This window comes from Neophocaena asiaeorientalis, unplaced genomic scaffold, assembly GCF_003031525.2.
Source record: "Neophocaena asiaeorientalis asiaeorientalis breed wild unplaced genomic scaffold, Neophocaena_asiaeorientalis_V1.1 scaffold629, whole genome shotgun sequence".
NCBI lineage: Eukaryota > Metazoa > Chordata > Mammalia > Artiodactyla > Phocoenidae > Neophocaena > Neophocaena asiaeorientalis.
In genome coordinates this window covers 4,310,761-4,325,305 of record NW_020175468.1, presented here as the reverse complement: position 1 = coordinate 4,325,305, position 14,545 = coordinate 4,310,761, and the positions used below count along the sequence as shown (strand labels likewise).

The 14,545-nt window shown below is 50.6% G+C and overlaps 1 protein-coding gene across 2 annotated transcripts in view; it reads left to right on the top strand.

The window, feature by feature from the left end:
- HIF3A (hypoxia inducible factor 3 subunit alpha) overlaps nucleotides 1–12,045 on the top strand; it is a 29,326-nt gene extending 17,281 nt beyond the window's left edge. Inside the window, exons 10-15 of one of the 2 annotated variants that reach the window (XM_024768729.1) lie at nucleotides 174–364; nucleotides 1,692–1,796; nucleotides 5,309–5,580; nucleotides 6,739–6,856; nucleotides 8,446–8,527; nucleotides 10,862–12,045. In XM_024768729.1, the coding sequence (XP_024624497.1) occupies nucleotides 174–364; nucleotides 1,692–1,796; nucleotides 5,309–5,580; nucleotides 6,739–6,856; nucleotides 8,446–8,527; nucleotides 10,862–10,959 (866 nt within the window). In that variant the 3' untranslated portion in view covers nucleotides 10,960–12,045. The remainder of the gene's footprint in view (nucleotides 1–173; nucleotides 365–1,691; nucleotides 1,797–5,308; nucleotides 5,581–6,738; nucleotides 6,857–8,445; nucleotides 8,528–10,861) is intronic. The other variant, XM_024768731.1, reaches the window with a different exon arrangement.
- Nucleotides 12,046–14,545: the final 2,500 nt, after the last annotated feature.

Below are 14,545 nucleotides of genomic sequence, written 5' to 3'. Positions count from 1 at the left end.
GCCCCTCCAGGGCAACTGAAGGGACAGCAGAAGTTCTCCAGGACTCAGCAGCACTGTGAACGGGGTCTATGCTGATTACCTAGTCAGCTATGCTCCAGGGGGTTGGCAGAGGCCTCTGCCGCTCAGCCCTGGGTGACCCTCCTGTGTCCTCCCCATCTTGATGTGTCCTGCAGACACCTCTGGTCCCCGGATCCTAGCCTTCCTGCACCCCCCTGCCCTGAGTGAGGCCGCCCTGGCCGCTGACCCCCGTCGTTTCTGTAGCCCTGACCTCCGTCGCCTCCTGGCACCGATCCTGGATGGGACTTCAGTAGCCGCTACCCCCAGCGCACCCCCAGCCCCACGACGCCCCCGAAGTCCTCTTCCGGTAAGCAGTCCCCTCCACTTCAGCCCTCAGGATCTAGGCTGATTTGGCCTTTGGCTTGAACCTTGCTATTCTCTGGGCCTCAGTTTCTCCATCTGTGTAGTGGAAAGGCTGGGATGAGATGGAGTCGGGGGTTCCTTCAAGACCTAGATTCCAAATTCTTCAACTGTTATCTGGACCAAAGCCTAGGATGTTTGGGCCTGGCGTGGGTGACCCCCTCATTGCTTGTGACCAAGCATCCAGGTTTTCTGAGGTTTGAATTCAGAGTCCAGAATGTCTAATGTCTTAAACTGCACAAGCTTGGATTCAAATCCTGACTCTGCCATTTATAGCTGTGTTACCCTGGACAAGTGGGGCCTCGGTTTCTTCACCTGTAAAATTCAGATAATAGCAAGTAGCCACCTCATTGGCTATTGTGAGGGCTCAACGAAATCATTCATGAGAAGCACTTAGAAAGGCTTCAAGAGACCATAACGGTTACTGTTTTCACTTAAGAGTCCAGATAGTCTGACCTTTCACTCAGGGGTCCATATTATCTGGTCTTGACTTTCCTTATTCCCACCTTTGTGACCGCCCCCCCCCCAATATCTTCTCTCCACTGGAGAAATAGACTGTGACCTTTGACCTCACCCTTTATCCTTGGGAAGCTGGACCAGGCATTGTTTTCCTCCAGACTCCAAGACATTTAACCCCAGAGGGCCAGAATATCTTGGCCTCAGGCTTTGGTCTTTCGAACCTTTGATGTTTGCTCTGTAAATCTACACCCAGCGGGACTTCCCTGGTGGCGCAGTGGTTAAGAATCCACCTGCCAATGCAGGGGACACTGGTTCGAGCCCTGGTCCAGGAAGATCCCACATGCCACAGAGCAGCTAAGCCTGTGCGCCACAACTACTGAGCCTGTGCTCTAGAGCCCGTGCACCACAACTACTGAGCCCGCGTGCCGCAACTACTGAAGCCCGCGTGCCTAGAGCCCGTGCTCCACAACAAGAGAAGCCACCACAATGAGAAGCCCGCGCACCGCAATGAAGTGTGGCCCCCGATCGCCGCAACTAGAGAAAGCCTGCATGCAGCAACGAAGACCCAACATAGCCAAAAATAAATAAAATTAAATAAATAAATTTATATATAAAAAAAATTTATACCCAGGCACTCAGCCTTTTGAACACCCAGGTGCAGAAACTCACATTTGCTATTTGACCCCTTTGGTGTCCCAGCTGGCTGACATTTGACCCTCACTTCTACCCCTGAGGTCAAATGTTTAGACTGCCTTACTGCTTAACATCTCCCAGGCTCAAGATTTCCTTAAGTCTCTTATTCTCTCTCCCCACAGGCTGATCTCCCAGATGAACTACTTGTGGATGTGGAGAATGCACACAAACTCTTCGCCTCTGGGAAAGACCTTGAGGCAGTGGAGACAGATCTAGATATAGCTCAGGTAAGGGCTGGCACGGAAGGAACGGTCTTTACCTCTGGGTTCTGGGTGACATATCTAAGTTTTAGAGAAGGATGGTGGAGTGGTTAAGGGGATGAGTGGATGGATGGATAGATGGGTCATTGACTTCACTAGGTGGATGATGGTAGAGAGATGGATGGGTAATGCTTAGGTATTTGGACGGATGGATGGATGGATGGACAGATGGATGGATGATGTATGTTTGGATGGGTAGCTGGATAGATAGACCGTTTGATGGATGATAGATGGATAATGTTTGGATGATTGATGGTCTGGAGAGATAAATGACAGTGGCATGGATGTATTAGCTATATATCACTGTGTAACAAATTACCCCAAAACTCAAATACCTTCAAACAAACATTTATGGGATTTCCCTGGCAGTCCAGTGGTTGAGACTTTGCCTTCCAATGCAGGGGGTGCAGGTTCAATCCCTGGTCGGGGAGCTAAGATCCCACATGCCTCGGGGCCAAAAAACCAAAACAGAAAACAGATGCAATATTGCTACATATTCAATAAAGACTTTAAAAATGGTCCACATAAAAAAAAAAAACCCAAACATTTATTAGGTCACACAATTTCTGAGAATCAGGAATCTGGGAGCAGCTTAGCTGGATGGTTTATTCTGAGTCTGTCATGAGGCTGAAGTCAAGCTCTCAGTCAGGGCCATAGTCATCTGGGGCTACGGGATTCAATTCCAAACTCACACACGTGGCTGTTGGCAGGCCTCGGTGCCTCACTGGCTTTGGCTGGAGGCCTCAGTTCCTCACCATGTGGGCCTGCATAGAGGCTGTCTAAGCATCCTCACAGCATGGCAGCTGGCTTCCCCCAAGGCAAGTAATCCAAGAGACAGAGAGTGAACCTAAGACAGAAGATGTAGTCTTTTATAAGCTGATCTCAGAAGTGACACACCATCACTTCTGCTGTATTGTATTGGCCATACAGACCAACCCTGGCACAATGTGGAAGGCAGCCACAAACAAGTGGGAACACCAAAAGGCCAGGGTCATTGGGATTTATGTCTCTCCTTCACACACAACTCACTCACCCCCTCCCAAGTCCCCCAAAGTCTCTTCCCACTACAGCATCAACTTTAAGTCCAGAATCTCGTCACCTCAGTCAGGTCTGGGTGTGGCAAAGCACCTCAAATACAGTTCCTCTCAATCTGCTGGTCTGTGAACTAAAGAGACAAGTTGTCTGCCACCCACGTACCCAACATCCAGTGATGGGACAGGCATAGAATAACTGCCAAAAACACTCCTATTCAAAAAATAGGGGAAAGGAGAGCACACAGGTATCACTGGTCCACAGCAGTTTTGAAATCCAGTCGGGCAAATATCAAAAGTTCCTTGGTCAGAACCCATTCTGACTCAAAAACACCCCAGGAGTTTTTCTCCGTGGTTCTTGGCTCCACCCTCTGGGCTCTTGGCAATTCACTCTGAGTCATCCTTCCTTTCTCATAAAAAGGTAACATGTATTTGCTGCTGAGTGGTTTTTGTAACCTGCTTCCTGCTTTTAGAACTCTGATGGCCCGAAGGTCTCTTTTCATTTCGTAGCATCTCTGTCCCTTTCAGGCCAAGCTGGCAATGCTTCTGTTCATACAATTCTCTTTAAAGAAAAAAAAAAAAAACAAAAAACATTGTATGTCTTAAATGAATCTCTTTGGAGTTCACTCCATTAGACAAAAGCCATACCCACAAATCTCTGAGAGAAACCCTTCTCTACCTTGGGCTTCTGTTGAGATGGCTGAGTGACAGTGCCCTGAGGTTTAACAGAAGCCCTATTGTTTGATTGAGAAGACCTATGGGGCACATCCTTAAACCCTAGAGTACCTTTTGTCTGACTGAGGATATTCTAGGCACCACCTTTTGTCTTTCTGGGGTCTTAGCAAGGAATTTTATAAACACACCCTGGGCTTAATCTTTAGACCATGCTTTCCTGAGAGTGCCCTTCTTTGCTCAGAAACCATTTCTTAATTTTAGCCTCACTTGCTATCTGGTTCCCAGAGTCAGCCAAACCCAAGGTGAGGGGCACAGTCCTCCAGACCGTCAAGTCGGCCCAAGACTTCTGACGTCAGCCACAAGTTTGGGGGGCCCCAGGGCTACCCTCATTTCAGAGCAGCTGCCTGCAAATTCAGAGACTCTCATGGGCTCCCTCAGGTTTTATAATTTACTAGAACTAGTCATAAAACTAAGGAAAGCACTGTATTTATGATTGCAGTCTTATTATAGCAAAAGAATATTACAGCCAAAGGAAGAAATTCATAGGGTAGAATCTGGGACTGGGAAAGTCCCAAGTTCAAAGCTCTCAGGTCCCCAGGGATGGTATTACCCTCCTGTCATTGATGTGTGGAAACATGCATATGGAATACTGCCAGTCCCGGAAGCTCACCCCAGCTTTGGTCTCCAGAGTTTTTATTGTGGTTTCATTGTGCAGGCATGATCAGTTGAGTTATTGCCAATGTAGTTGAGTTCCATCTCCAGCTCCACCTTCCCCAGCACACACACACATTTTCCTTGGAGGTCAGGCTGATTTCATGGGGCCCAAAGCCCCAGCCCTCAAATCCCATGGTTGGCTTTTCTGGCATGGAGAGTCCCCATCCTCAGTTGTCTTGTCAGAATAAACTATCTGGTGTGGTCCAAGGGGTCCATCACGAGTAGCCAAGACACACCTATCACTTGGGAAATTCCAAGGGTTTAGATGTCACCTCCCAGGAGCCAGGACAAAGGCCGAACCTCTTTTTGGGTAAAATTCTTCACTGCACAGGGAGGTTGAGAATTTTCAAGCCCTTCAAGCCCCAGCTCCTTCCTGTTTAACATTTCTTCCTTTATCTTTTCTCTCCCTTTGCCTTTTACTCCAAGTAAGCAAGAAGAAATCAGGCAGCCCCTTCAACACTTTGGCTGGAAATCTCCTTAGCTGGATCACCCAGCTTACTAGTTGAATTTTCTACTTTCAACAAAACTGCAGGTGACAGTGTTGCTAAACTTTCAGCCACTTCCCAGCAAAAATCTTTCCTCCAGCTTCGGATAACGTGTTCCTCACTTGCCTTCAAGCCCTCAGTGGCAGGCTCCTCATGGTTCAAATTTTGACTAATGCCTTGTTCAAGGCAATCTAGGCCTCCTCTAACGGGCCCTTCAAAGTCCTTGACTTTGAGAGAGAGAGAGCACAGCAACAACGGAAGCCACAGTATCGTTACAACCTAATGTTGGAAGTCACACACCATCATCTCCTCAATATCCTATTGTTACCAGGTCAGCCCTAGTCACCATAGTAGGGGAATAACCTAGGGTGTGAATACCAAGAGGTGAGGACCCTTGGGGGCCATCTTGGCAACTGGCTACCACAGAGTCCTTCTACCCATTTTACAGATGAGGAAACTGAGGCTCAGACTCTTGACCTCAGGCACACAACTCAGAAGTGGTGGAGCTGGGACTCTAGCCCGGGTCCACCCAAGGCCAAGGCTCATGCTCTTAACTCCCTCCTGCCCTCCGCAGGACGTCGATGCTCTGGACTTGGAGATGCTGGCCCCCTACATCTCCATGGATGATGACTTCCAGCTCAACTCCAGTGAGCAGCTACCCAGGGCCTACCACAGACCTCCAGGGGCTGTCCCCCGGCCCCGTGCACGGAGCTTCCACGGCATGTCACCCCCAACCCCTGAGCCCTCCCTGCTGCCCCGCTGGGGGAGTGACCCCCGGCTGAGCTGTTCCAGCCCCTCCAGAGGGGACCCCTCAGCATCCTCCCCCATGGCTGGGGCTCGGAAGAGGTGAGCCACAGTAGAGGTGGGATATAAAGAAGTGTAGAGGGAATTCCCTGGCGGTCCAGTGGTTAGGGCTCCGCGCTTTGACTGCTGAGGGTGTGGGTTCAATCCCTGGTCGGGGAACTAAGATCCTGTAAGCAGTGGCGTGGCAAAAAAAAAAAAAAAAAAAGAAGTGTAGAGAAGGTCCCTGACCCCATCTTTCTCCTGCCTCCTACTTCAGCCTCATTCCTCATTATTCCTCCTACCCTGACCTCTGCTCCAGCCAGGCCCGCAGTGTCCCCAGCACATGTCATGTTTGTTTCAAACTTTATGTCTTTGCCTAGGCTGTACCTTCCTTCTGGAGTGCCCTCCACTGTTCTCATTGTTTATCCATATCCCACCAGTCAACCACGGCCCTCTCCTTTAGAATGTTTCTATCTGGCCTAGTAACAATTTTTGTCATAGTTCAGAGGACATTGCCACAGTGTCAGAGAAACTGTCTAGAACTAAGTTCCCTAACACCTTTGGATATCTGTTGAAAGCCATGGACCCTTCCCAAGAAGATTTACACGCACATATAGACACATGATCTCGCGTATAATTTCAGAGGATCCATGACCCCCTTCCAAAGATGTTGCACTACTAATACTCAAGTTTTTGCTCTCCAAATTGTAGGCATGTGCCCATTTAGTCTCCAGGGTGGTCTCGCTACTATCCTTATAAGGCTTTCATGGATACATCTCACTATTTTCCAAGGCTTTCAGTTTGGAGCTGGATATACAGTGGGTGCCTAATAAAGATTTGTGAAGTGAGAGAGGGAGGAAATTAGTGAATATAGTAGTTGGATGGATGGATGGATGGATGAGTGGGTGGATAGATAGGTGGATGAATGGAAGGATAGATGGATGGGTGAAATGGACAGATTGATGGGTGGACAAATGACTGGATGGAAAGCTGGACTGGATGGTAGTTGTATAGGTGGGTGGGTGGGTGGGTGATGGATCACCGGATACATGAATGGGAAGATGGATTGGCAGATGGATGAATGGATGGATTGGTGGGTGTATGAGTAAAGGAATAAATAGGTGCTTGGGGGAGTGAATGAACGCTCATCACCTGCTCACACTGGTGCCCACGCCTGCCCAGGTTTGCTGGGTTCTGAGATTCTTGCCTGTCTTCCTCCAGGGCCCTGGCCCAGAGCGCAGAGGACGAGGCAGAGGGGGTGGAGCTGCTGGGAGTGAGACCCCCCAAACGGCCCCCCAGCCCAGAACCCGAAAACTTCCTGCTGCCTCCCCTCAGCCTGGTACGTGTGGGGATTCGTGGGATTCTCTGGCCCTCACAACCCAGCAGGCTTAAACCTAGTTTTTATAGATGGAAAAACAAGAGAGGCAGGGCCTGCCTGAAGGTCAAATGGACGGTCAGCCATCCAGCTAGGGCTAGGACCTTGATCTGCTGGTTCAGGCAACAGGTATGGAAGGGCTTTGCAAATAGACGTAAGTTGGTGGTAGGTGCTAAGAAGAAAAAATAAGCAGGGTAAGAGGAGAAATGACAAGGGTGAATATCTCTAGGAATCTTCTCTGCTCCCACGCAACACTCCCTCCCAAACCTAGCACAGGTCTTGGCCTTGGATTATTAGTGTAGCTTTAAGAGTACAGACACTAGAGTCAGACTGACTTGGGCTCGAGTCCCAGGTCCGTCACTCAGTAACTGTGAGACCTTGGGTGGGTGACGTCACCACTCTCAGCCTCGGTCTCCTCATCTGGGAAGTAGCAGACGGTTGCATTTCATAGGACTGGCGTGAGACGTAATGAAATCAGGCCCTTAGCTGCTCCTTAGTGGGCTGTTGATAAATGGGCGTATAAACACCAACCGAACAAGAGCAGCACCTCGGGCTCCTCACTCTCAACAGGGCTGGTTTTTTTGTTTGTTTTTTTTTTTTTTTGCGGTACGCGGGCCTCTCACTGCTCTGGCCTCTCCCGTTGTGGAGCATAGGCTCCGGACGCGCAGGCTCAGAGGCCACGGCTCACGGGCCCAGCCGCTCCGCGGCATGTGGGATCTTCCCAGACCGGGGCACGAACCCGCGTCCCCTGCATCGGCGGGCGGGCCCTCCACCACGGCGCCACCAGGGAAGCCCTGAACAGGGCTGTTGGCACATGCGAGTGTGGCTGATAGTATCAACGGCTCTTATTTATCGAGCGCCCACCATGTGCCGGATGCTGACTGAACCAAGTGCCTCGCGTGATTATTCAGTCCCTACAGCCACTCTTGAAATATTATTATTCACATTTACACACAAGAGGTTAAGCAACTGTATCAGTCAGAGACTGGACAGGAAACAGAACATGTTCAAATGGGGTGTTGAGGAGAATTTAGTAACAGGACTGTTGGCAAAGGTGTAGACATCACCCTGGGGCTAGCAACACCATCCCTAGCCTGAAGGCACAGGGCAGAGGGGTGGTCACTGGATCCTGGAGAGAGTAGGGTCCACCTTGTAAGAGCTGAAACCTTCCATGGAGGGACACAGCCAACCCAAGATGACCCAGCAGGGAAGCAGCTAGAAGATCAAATACCCCTTGTCTTCCTCCTCCCACCTGCTGGTATCTCCCATCATGTGAACCTCAAAGGAACACACCGAGCAAGGTTGCACGTTGATGGAGTCCACACACACAGGTCAGCCTGCTGGGGCACTGAAGAAGGGGAGAACAAGGCTCTGGAGGGACCCACAGAGGACATCTGGGACAGTGACTCACCCTAATTCACACAGCCAATAAGCAGCCACTGAACACCACAGTGCCCGTAACCACTGCCCCATCCTGCCTCCTTGGATATGATGATGGCGGTGATGACGGCGATGATTATGATGATGATGGCGGCTTTGTCTGTGTCCCCTAGAGTTTCCTTCTGACAGGAGGACCAGCCCCAGGGAGCCAGCAGGATCCCAGCACCCACCTCCTAGAACTGAATGAGCCCCTGGGTGAGTAGCAACCTGGGTAGACAGAGAGGCTCTGGGTCCCCATCTCCTGTGGGAGGTGCCTTAGATGGCTGAGAGAGGGTGGGATGATTCTGAGGCTGGTGGGGGGTCTGTCTGTGCCTGGACATGACCTTAGTGGAAACAGGCAGCCCCTCCCTCTTCTCAGGGACACTGTGGGAGGAAAGAGAGGCCCTGAGGGAGGCAGGGGCTGGCCAAAGCTGTCCCTTGAGGTGGAAGCTGAGCCCGGGCCTGAGTCTAGGTCTCCCGAAGCCTGTGTTTGATTGTCCCTTGGTCATTCCCAGCTGTGTGGCTTTGGGAGATAGTTTCTGCTTCTGGAGTCTCGGTTTCCCCCTCCTTGTCAGTGGGGGCCTATTTTCTGTAAGGAAAAACCCCAACGAACTTTTTGGCCCACCCAATATAAGAGTTCATACTTTAAGGAGACGTTTTGAGGACTTGTGGATATGCTGCCCAGGAAGAGCTTAGCACGAGACCTGTTTCACAATAAATGTTCAAGAAATGTCGCCCTTAAGGTGATGCTGGTCCCAGACCACCCCACCCCCACAACCCTGCAGAGTATGAGACAAGCTGCTTTGTCTGTGTTGCTCTCATCATCTTCCAGCACAACTATGAATAGCCATAGCTCCACCTGAAACCTGCAGGCACTGGCCATGAGGGAGCTTTCCAAAGCACAAATCTGACCCTGGCCTTCCTCTGCTCAAAGCTCTTCTATGCCTCCCTAGCGCCCTTCAGAGAAAGATCAAGCCCCTCATCTTGGACTCCAGTCTCTGCGGGGTCTGACTGTTGCCTCGTCTCAGACTGCACTCTGCTTCACATCCTCCGTTTCAGCCACAGTCACTATCCTTTAATTCATTCTTTCCTTCATGTGTGTAACAAATATTCACTAAACACACAGTAAGCGCCAGGCACTGTCCTAAGAGCTGAAGACAAAACTGGGAACAAAACACACGGAAACCCCTGCCCTCATAGAGCTGACATGCTAGTGAGGGAGACAGTCCAGAACAAAGAAACAAATGCAATAAAGAGTACAGGTGATGAAAAATAGTGCTACTTGGGAAAATAATGTGTGCAGAGGAAAAAGGAGTTCTGTGGTGGGGGGATTTCCATTTTAAACAGTATGATTAGGGGTGGTCTCACTGAGAAGGTGCCATTTGAACAAAGACCTTAAGGAGGTGAGGGAGTGAGTTGTGACAATTTCTGGGGGAAGAGCATCCCAGGCAGAGGGAACAGCAAATGCAAAGGTCCTGAGGTGGGAGTGTATCTGTCTTCTATGGGGAAAAATCAGGCCAGTGTGGCTAAAGCACAGAGAAGAGAGGAGAGAAGCAGATTCCACAGGGCCACTGTGGGGCATTGTGAGGACTTTGAAGTCATCTTGCTTGAGGAGGCTGCCTCAGGGCCTTTGCATATGCTGATCCCTCTGCCTGGAATGCTTTTCCCTCCGTTCTTTGTCTAATTACCACTTCCTTTAGATCTCAGATCAAATACGACTCTTCCCACAGAGCCTTCCCTCATTTCCCAAGCTATGGTTTGAAACACTCATCACAGTCCACGTTCACATAGGAGTTCGTAACATTATTTGATTACTGTCTGTCTGCTCCTCACAGGGCAGGGGCCTGGCCTGTCTTGGTCATCGTGCTTCACCGTGTGTGCAAGGCTGGGCACAGAGCAGGGCCTCAGTACATATTTGTAATTGAAGAGCTAACGTTTATCTAGAGCTCATTCTGTGCCAAGCTTTGTGCTCAGTCTGTTATGTACATGATCCAATTGACGTCCCTCACTGGAATGTCAGCCCCACGAGGGCAGGAAGTTTCATTTATCCTGTTCACTACTGTGTCTCCAGTGCCTGGCACACAGTAGGTGCTCAACAAATATTTTTTGAATGAGTGAATTCTCATGAGTGAAGTAGGTCTAAGTATCCCTGTTTCCCAGATGACCACAGCTCACTGGGCGCTGTTCAAAGCGCTTTACATGGATTCACTCATTTACTCCTCACTGACAGCCCTGTGGGAGGCAGGGGAGGTATTGTTGTTAGCCCATTTTACAGATGAGGTAACTGAGGCACACAGAGGTAAAGTCACCTGTCCCAGTTCATACAGCAAGTAAATAGCAGAGCCTGGATTCAAACTCAGGTGGCATCTGGCTCCAGGCTTCTTAACATCAGGACGCCTGAGATTCAGAGAACAGCTCTTGCCCAAGATTTCACTCATATTTGAATCCGGGCATGCCTGCCTCACCAGCGATGCTCTTAACTGTCTGAAGACGGGTTTGGGTGGTTGGGTGGTAACTCCCCACTGGTTTACCTTCCATCTTCCCCCACAGGCCTGGGCCCCTCCCTGCTCTCTCTCTACCCGGAGGAGGACACCGCCCAGCCCAGGAGCCACTTTCAGCCAGCAGCAGGCTTGGCCCAGGCCAACTGAGCCAGGTCCTCTTCCCACCTCCCTTCTCCCCCCACAAGAAAGGACGTCAATCATACTCCAAGCCGGCAGCCAATGCACAGGATGGAGGTGCCGGGAGAGGGGCTCCCTCTCTCCTCTCGGTGACCCCCGCCCGCCTCAGGCCTACCTCAGTCCCCACCCCTCTGCCCCACCCCCACTGTCTGGGGGTGCTCCGGGGTGGTCTCAGCTCAGTGACCTCTGGGAGGGGGTCCCTGGCCCCCTCCTGCTTCTCTCAGGACTTCCCTTGGGGTTCTCAGTACCGGTTACCTCATCCTTTTCTCCAATTCTCTTGGCTTTATTTTCGGTAATTAGGGGTGGGGGAGTTTGGGGCTCAGGTCTGCATTTCTGGGCTTGGGGGAGTATTGATAACCAGAAGCACCTTGTTTTCCATCCATCTTTCTTTCATTCTTATTTTTATTTTTGTTGCTTTCATGATATGTCTTTCATCGCTATGAACTGCCTGGGGTCCACAAGAATGTGGGACTCTGATCTTCCCACCAACTCAGGTGTCAATGGGGACGGGAGGCCTCTGGGCCAGACCTCACCCCCGGCGACTCCTGATTGAGCCCTTAGCCTCCCAAGCGGCCATCCAGTTCTGCCCACCCCTCCGCTCTGGACTTCTGCTGGCTCCTGCCTGACCTGGACCCCGACTCCATAGGTGGTCTTCCTATCCCAGGTGTAGCTTCCGACCTCTGCTTCCAGACCATGCCACCTCCAACCCTCTGTGGTTCTAGACCACACAGCTTTCGACCTACTCTGGTTCTAGACTGTGCCACTCCCGGCCTTCTCTGGTTCTAGGCTGCACAACCCCCAACGTGGTCTGGTTTAGACCTTGCATCCTCCAAACGGCAGTGATTCTGGATCTCACCGTCCTCAGCTTTTTCTCCTTCTGGACCTCACAATCTCCAACTCTATCTTTCTACTTCACGCTCTCCAAAGTTGCCTGGTTCTAGGCCTCACAACTCCCTCAGGCCTAGGACCACCAGAACCCTCTGGTTCTAGAGCCCACTCTCCGCCTTCCTCTGGTTCTAGAGCCCACTCTCCGCCTTCCTCTGGTTCTAGAGCCCACTCTCCACCTTCCTCTGGTTCTAGAGCCCACTCTCCGCCTTCCTCTTTGCCTGGTTCTAGGCCTCACAACTCCCTCAGGCCTAGGACCACCAGAACCCTCTGGTTCTAGAGCCCACTCTCCGCCTTCCTCTGGTTCTAGAGCCCACTCTCCGCCTTCCTCTGGTTCTAGAGCCCACTCTCCGCCTTCCTCTGGTTCTAGAGCCCACTCTCCGCCTTCCTCTGGTTCTAGAGCCCACTCTCCGCCTTCCTCTGGTTCTAGAGCTCTCCCCACAGGTCTCCCTTGTTCTCAAAGGCGCATGCTCCCACTCCTGCTGATTCCAGCTCTTACAACCAGATTTCTTCTGATTTTGGAACCCCACATCCCCAAGCTTGGGATTGGTTCTAGTCTTCCTGATCTGTAATGCATTTCGTTCCAGATCTAGACTTTGTGATGTCTCAGTCATTTTGATTCATGATGCCCAGCTCATCCCTTTTCAACTCTACACTCGAGACTTGCTTCTCCCATCAAAAAGAAGTAAAATGGGTTTCATGTCTTGACCTTATGGGTTTCGTGTCTGGACCTTTCAGAACCAGACACAATGTTCCAGTTCTCTTTTGCTCTCGACCTCATCATCGCTACCACTGACTGGTCCTGGACTATACAACCTTTACACTTTGCAATTTCCAGGGCCCTCTGATTTCAGATCTGATGATCTCCCTTTCTTCTGGTTCTAGTAATGGGCTTCAAATGTCTTCTGATTCCAGACCTCGTCCTACAAATTTCCTTGGTTCTAGACCTCACAATCTCCAATTGCCCCTCATTCCACATCTTATGACTCCAAACTACCATGTATCTAGAACTCAGCCTTCAAACATCTTCTGATTACAGACCTTGCCTTATAAATTTTTCTGGTTCTAGACCTTACAGCTTTAAATTCCTGATTCTAGACCTTACAACTCCCAAATCCCTCTGGTCCTAGAACTTGGTCTTCAGACTTTTTCAAATTCTAGTCCTTACTCTGTATCTCTGGTTCTAGACCTCACAGCGTCCAAGTGCCTCTGATTTCAGATCCAAATTCTTCTGGCTCTAGAACTCAGCCTCCAAAGGCTTCTGATTTTAGAATCTGGACCTTGCCCTGTAGATTCCTCTAGTTCTGAATCGTAAGACCTCTGACTCCCTCACTCCAGACCCCACCCTCCTAACTCTATTCTGGGCTTCCCGCCCAACTCAACTTGCTCTGATTACTACTCTCTGCCTTCAGTCTTCCCATCCCAGATCCCTACCCTCCAGGTCCTTGAGCTAATGGACTTCATGCTCAAGCCTCTCCATTCTCAGTCTCATATCCCTAAAAGTTCTCTGTCCTAGAACCCCCTCCCTCCCCACCTCAGCCCTCAGATACGTACTTACTATTACTTAACCCCAGGTATCTGGGGAACCTGGGGCTCCCTCATAATCCAGGTGACTTCCCCAGCCGCACAGGCACACGCACAGCCCTATCTGCATATCATGGGGTGGGGAGAGAGGCCAGGACTCCTCAGTACTCCACCACCACCTATGTGTCCCCGTCCCCTTCCCCCAACCTTCTTTCGACGATGGTGCTATTCTCGGTCTCCCACAGGAAAAGGCCTCCCTGTCTCAACCCAATTCACCCCCTTTATGGAAGGCACTTCTCACTGTTTTGTCAAGGGATGGCCTGTCCAGATCGGTGCTATGAGGGGAAGGGTCTGACCCCTCTCTCTCTCAGCGGGTGACCTAGGCCCTCTATGGAGGGAACTGTGTGGGCTGGGGGAGGGGAAGGGACTGGACCAGCCATGCTGGCTCTGAAACCCACTGATCTCTAAACCCCCATAAAGATCTCACCTTGGTAGGCACCAGAGCTCTGTGTGTTGATTCATCTGTGGGGTCGCTTCAGGGGTTGGGGGTGCACCGGCTGACTGGGTGTCCATGTCACTTTGTGATATAGGTCTATGTAACGTTGTGTGTCTGGTGATGTTTTCATTCTGTGTGGGTCATTGTGACATAATTCTGTGAACCTGTGTGTGGGGAGGGTTGTAATTCCTCCTACATGTGTTACTGTCTGGGTGAAATGGTTCAGCCTTATGTGTGTTCCTCATTACTGTGGATTTCTGTGTTCCTGAGTGTAGGAGGCATTGCGATTTTTTTTTTTGGACCTGTGTGTTGTCTGTGTGGTGGTGTGATTCTAGATGCACGTATGGGACTGTGTGACAGGATAATTCTGTGTATTGTCTCTGTGACATGATTCTCTGTACTTGAGTGTGTGTGTGTGTGCGTGCACACGTGCCAAAGAGAGGTTTTGTGTCTACAGCTTCCTGTGTGGACGGGTGTGCCTGTTCTGTCATGTCACCCTCATAACCCCTCTCCTGTGTTCCACAAAGTAATCTTTTCAAAGGAAGAAAACCACTTTTAGGGACTCCCTGGTGGTCCAGTGATTAGGACTTGGCACTTTCACTGCCATTGCCCGGGTTCAATCCCTGCTTGGGGTGAACTAAGATCCCGCAA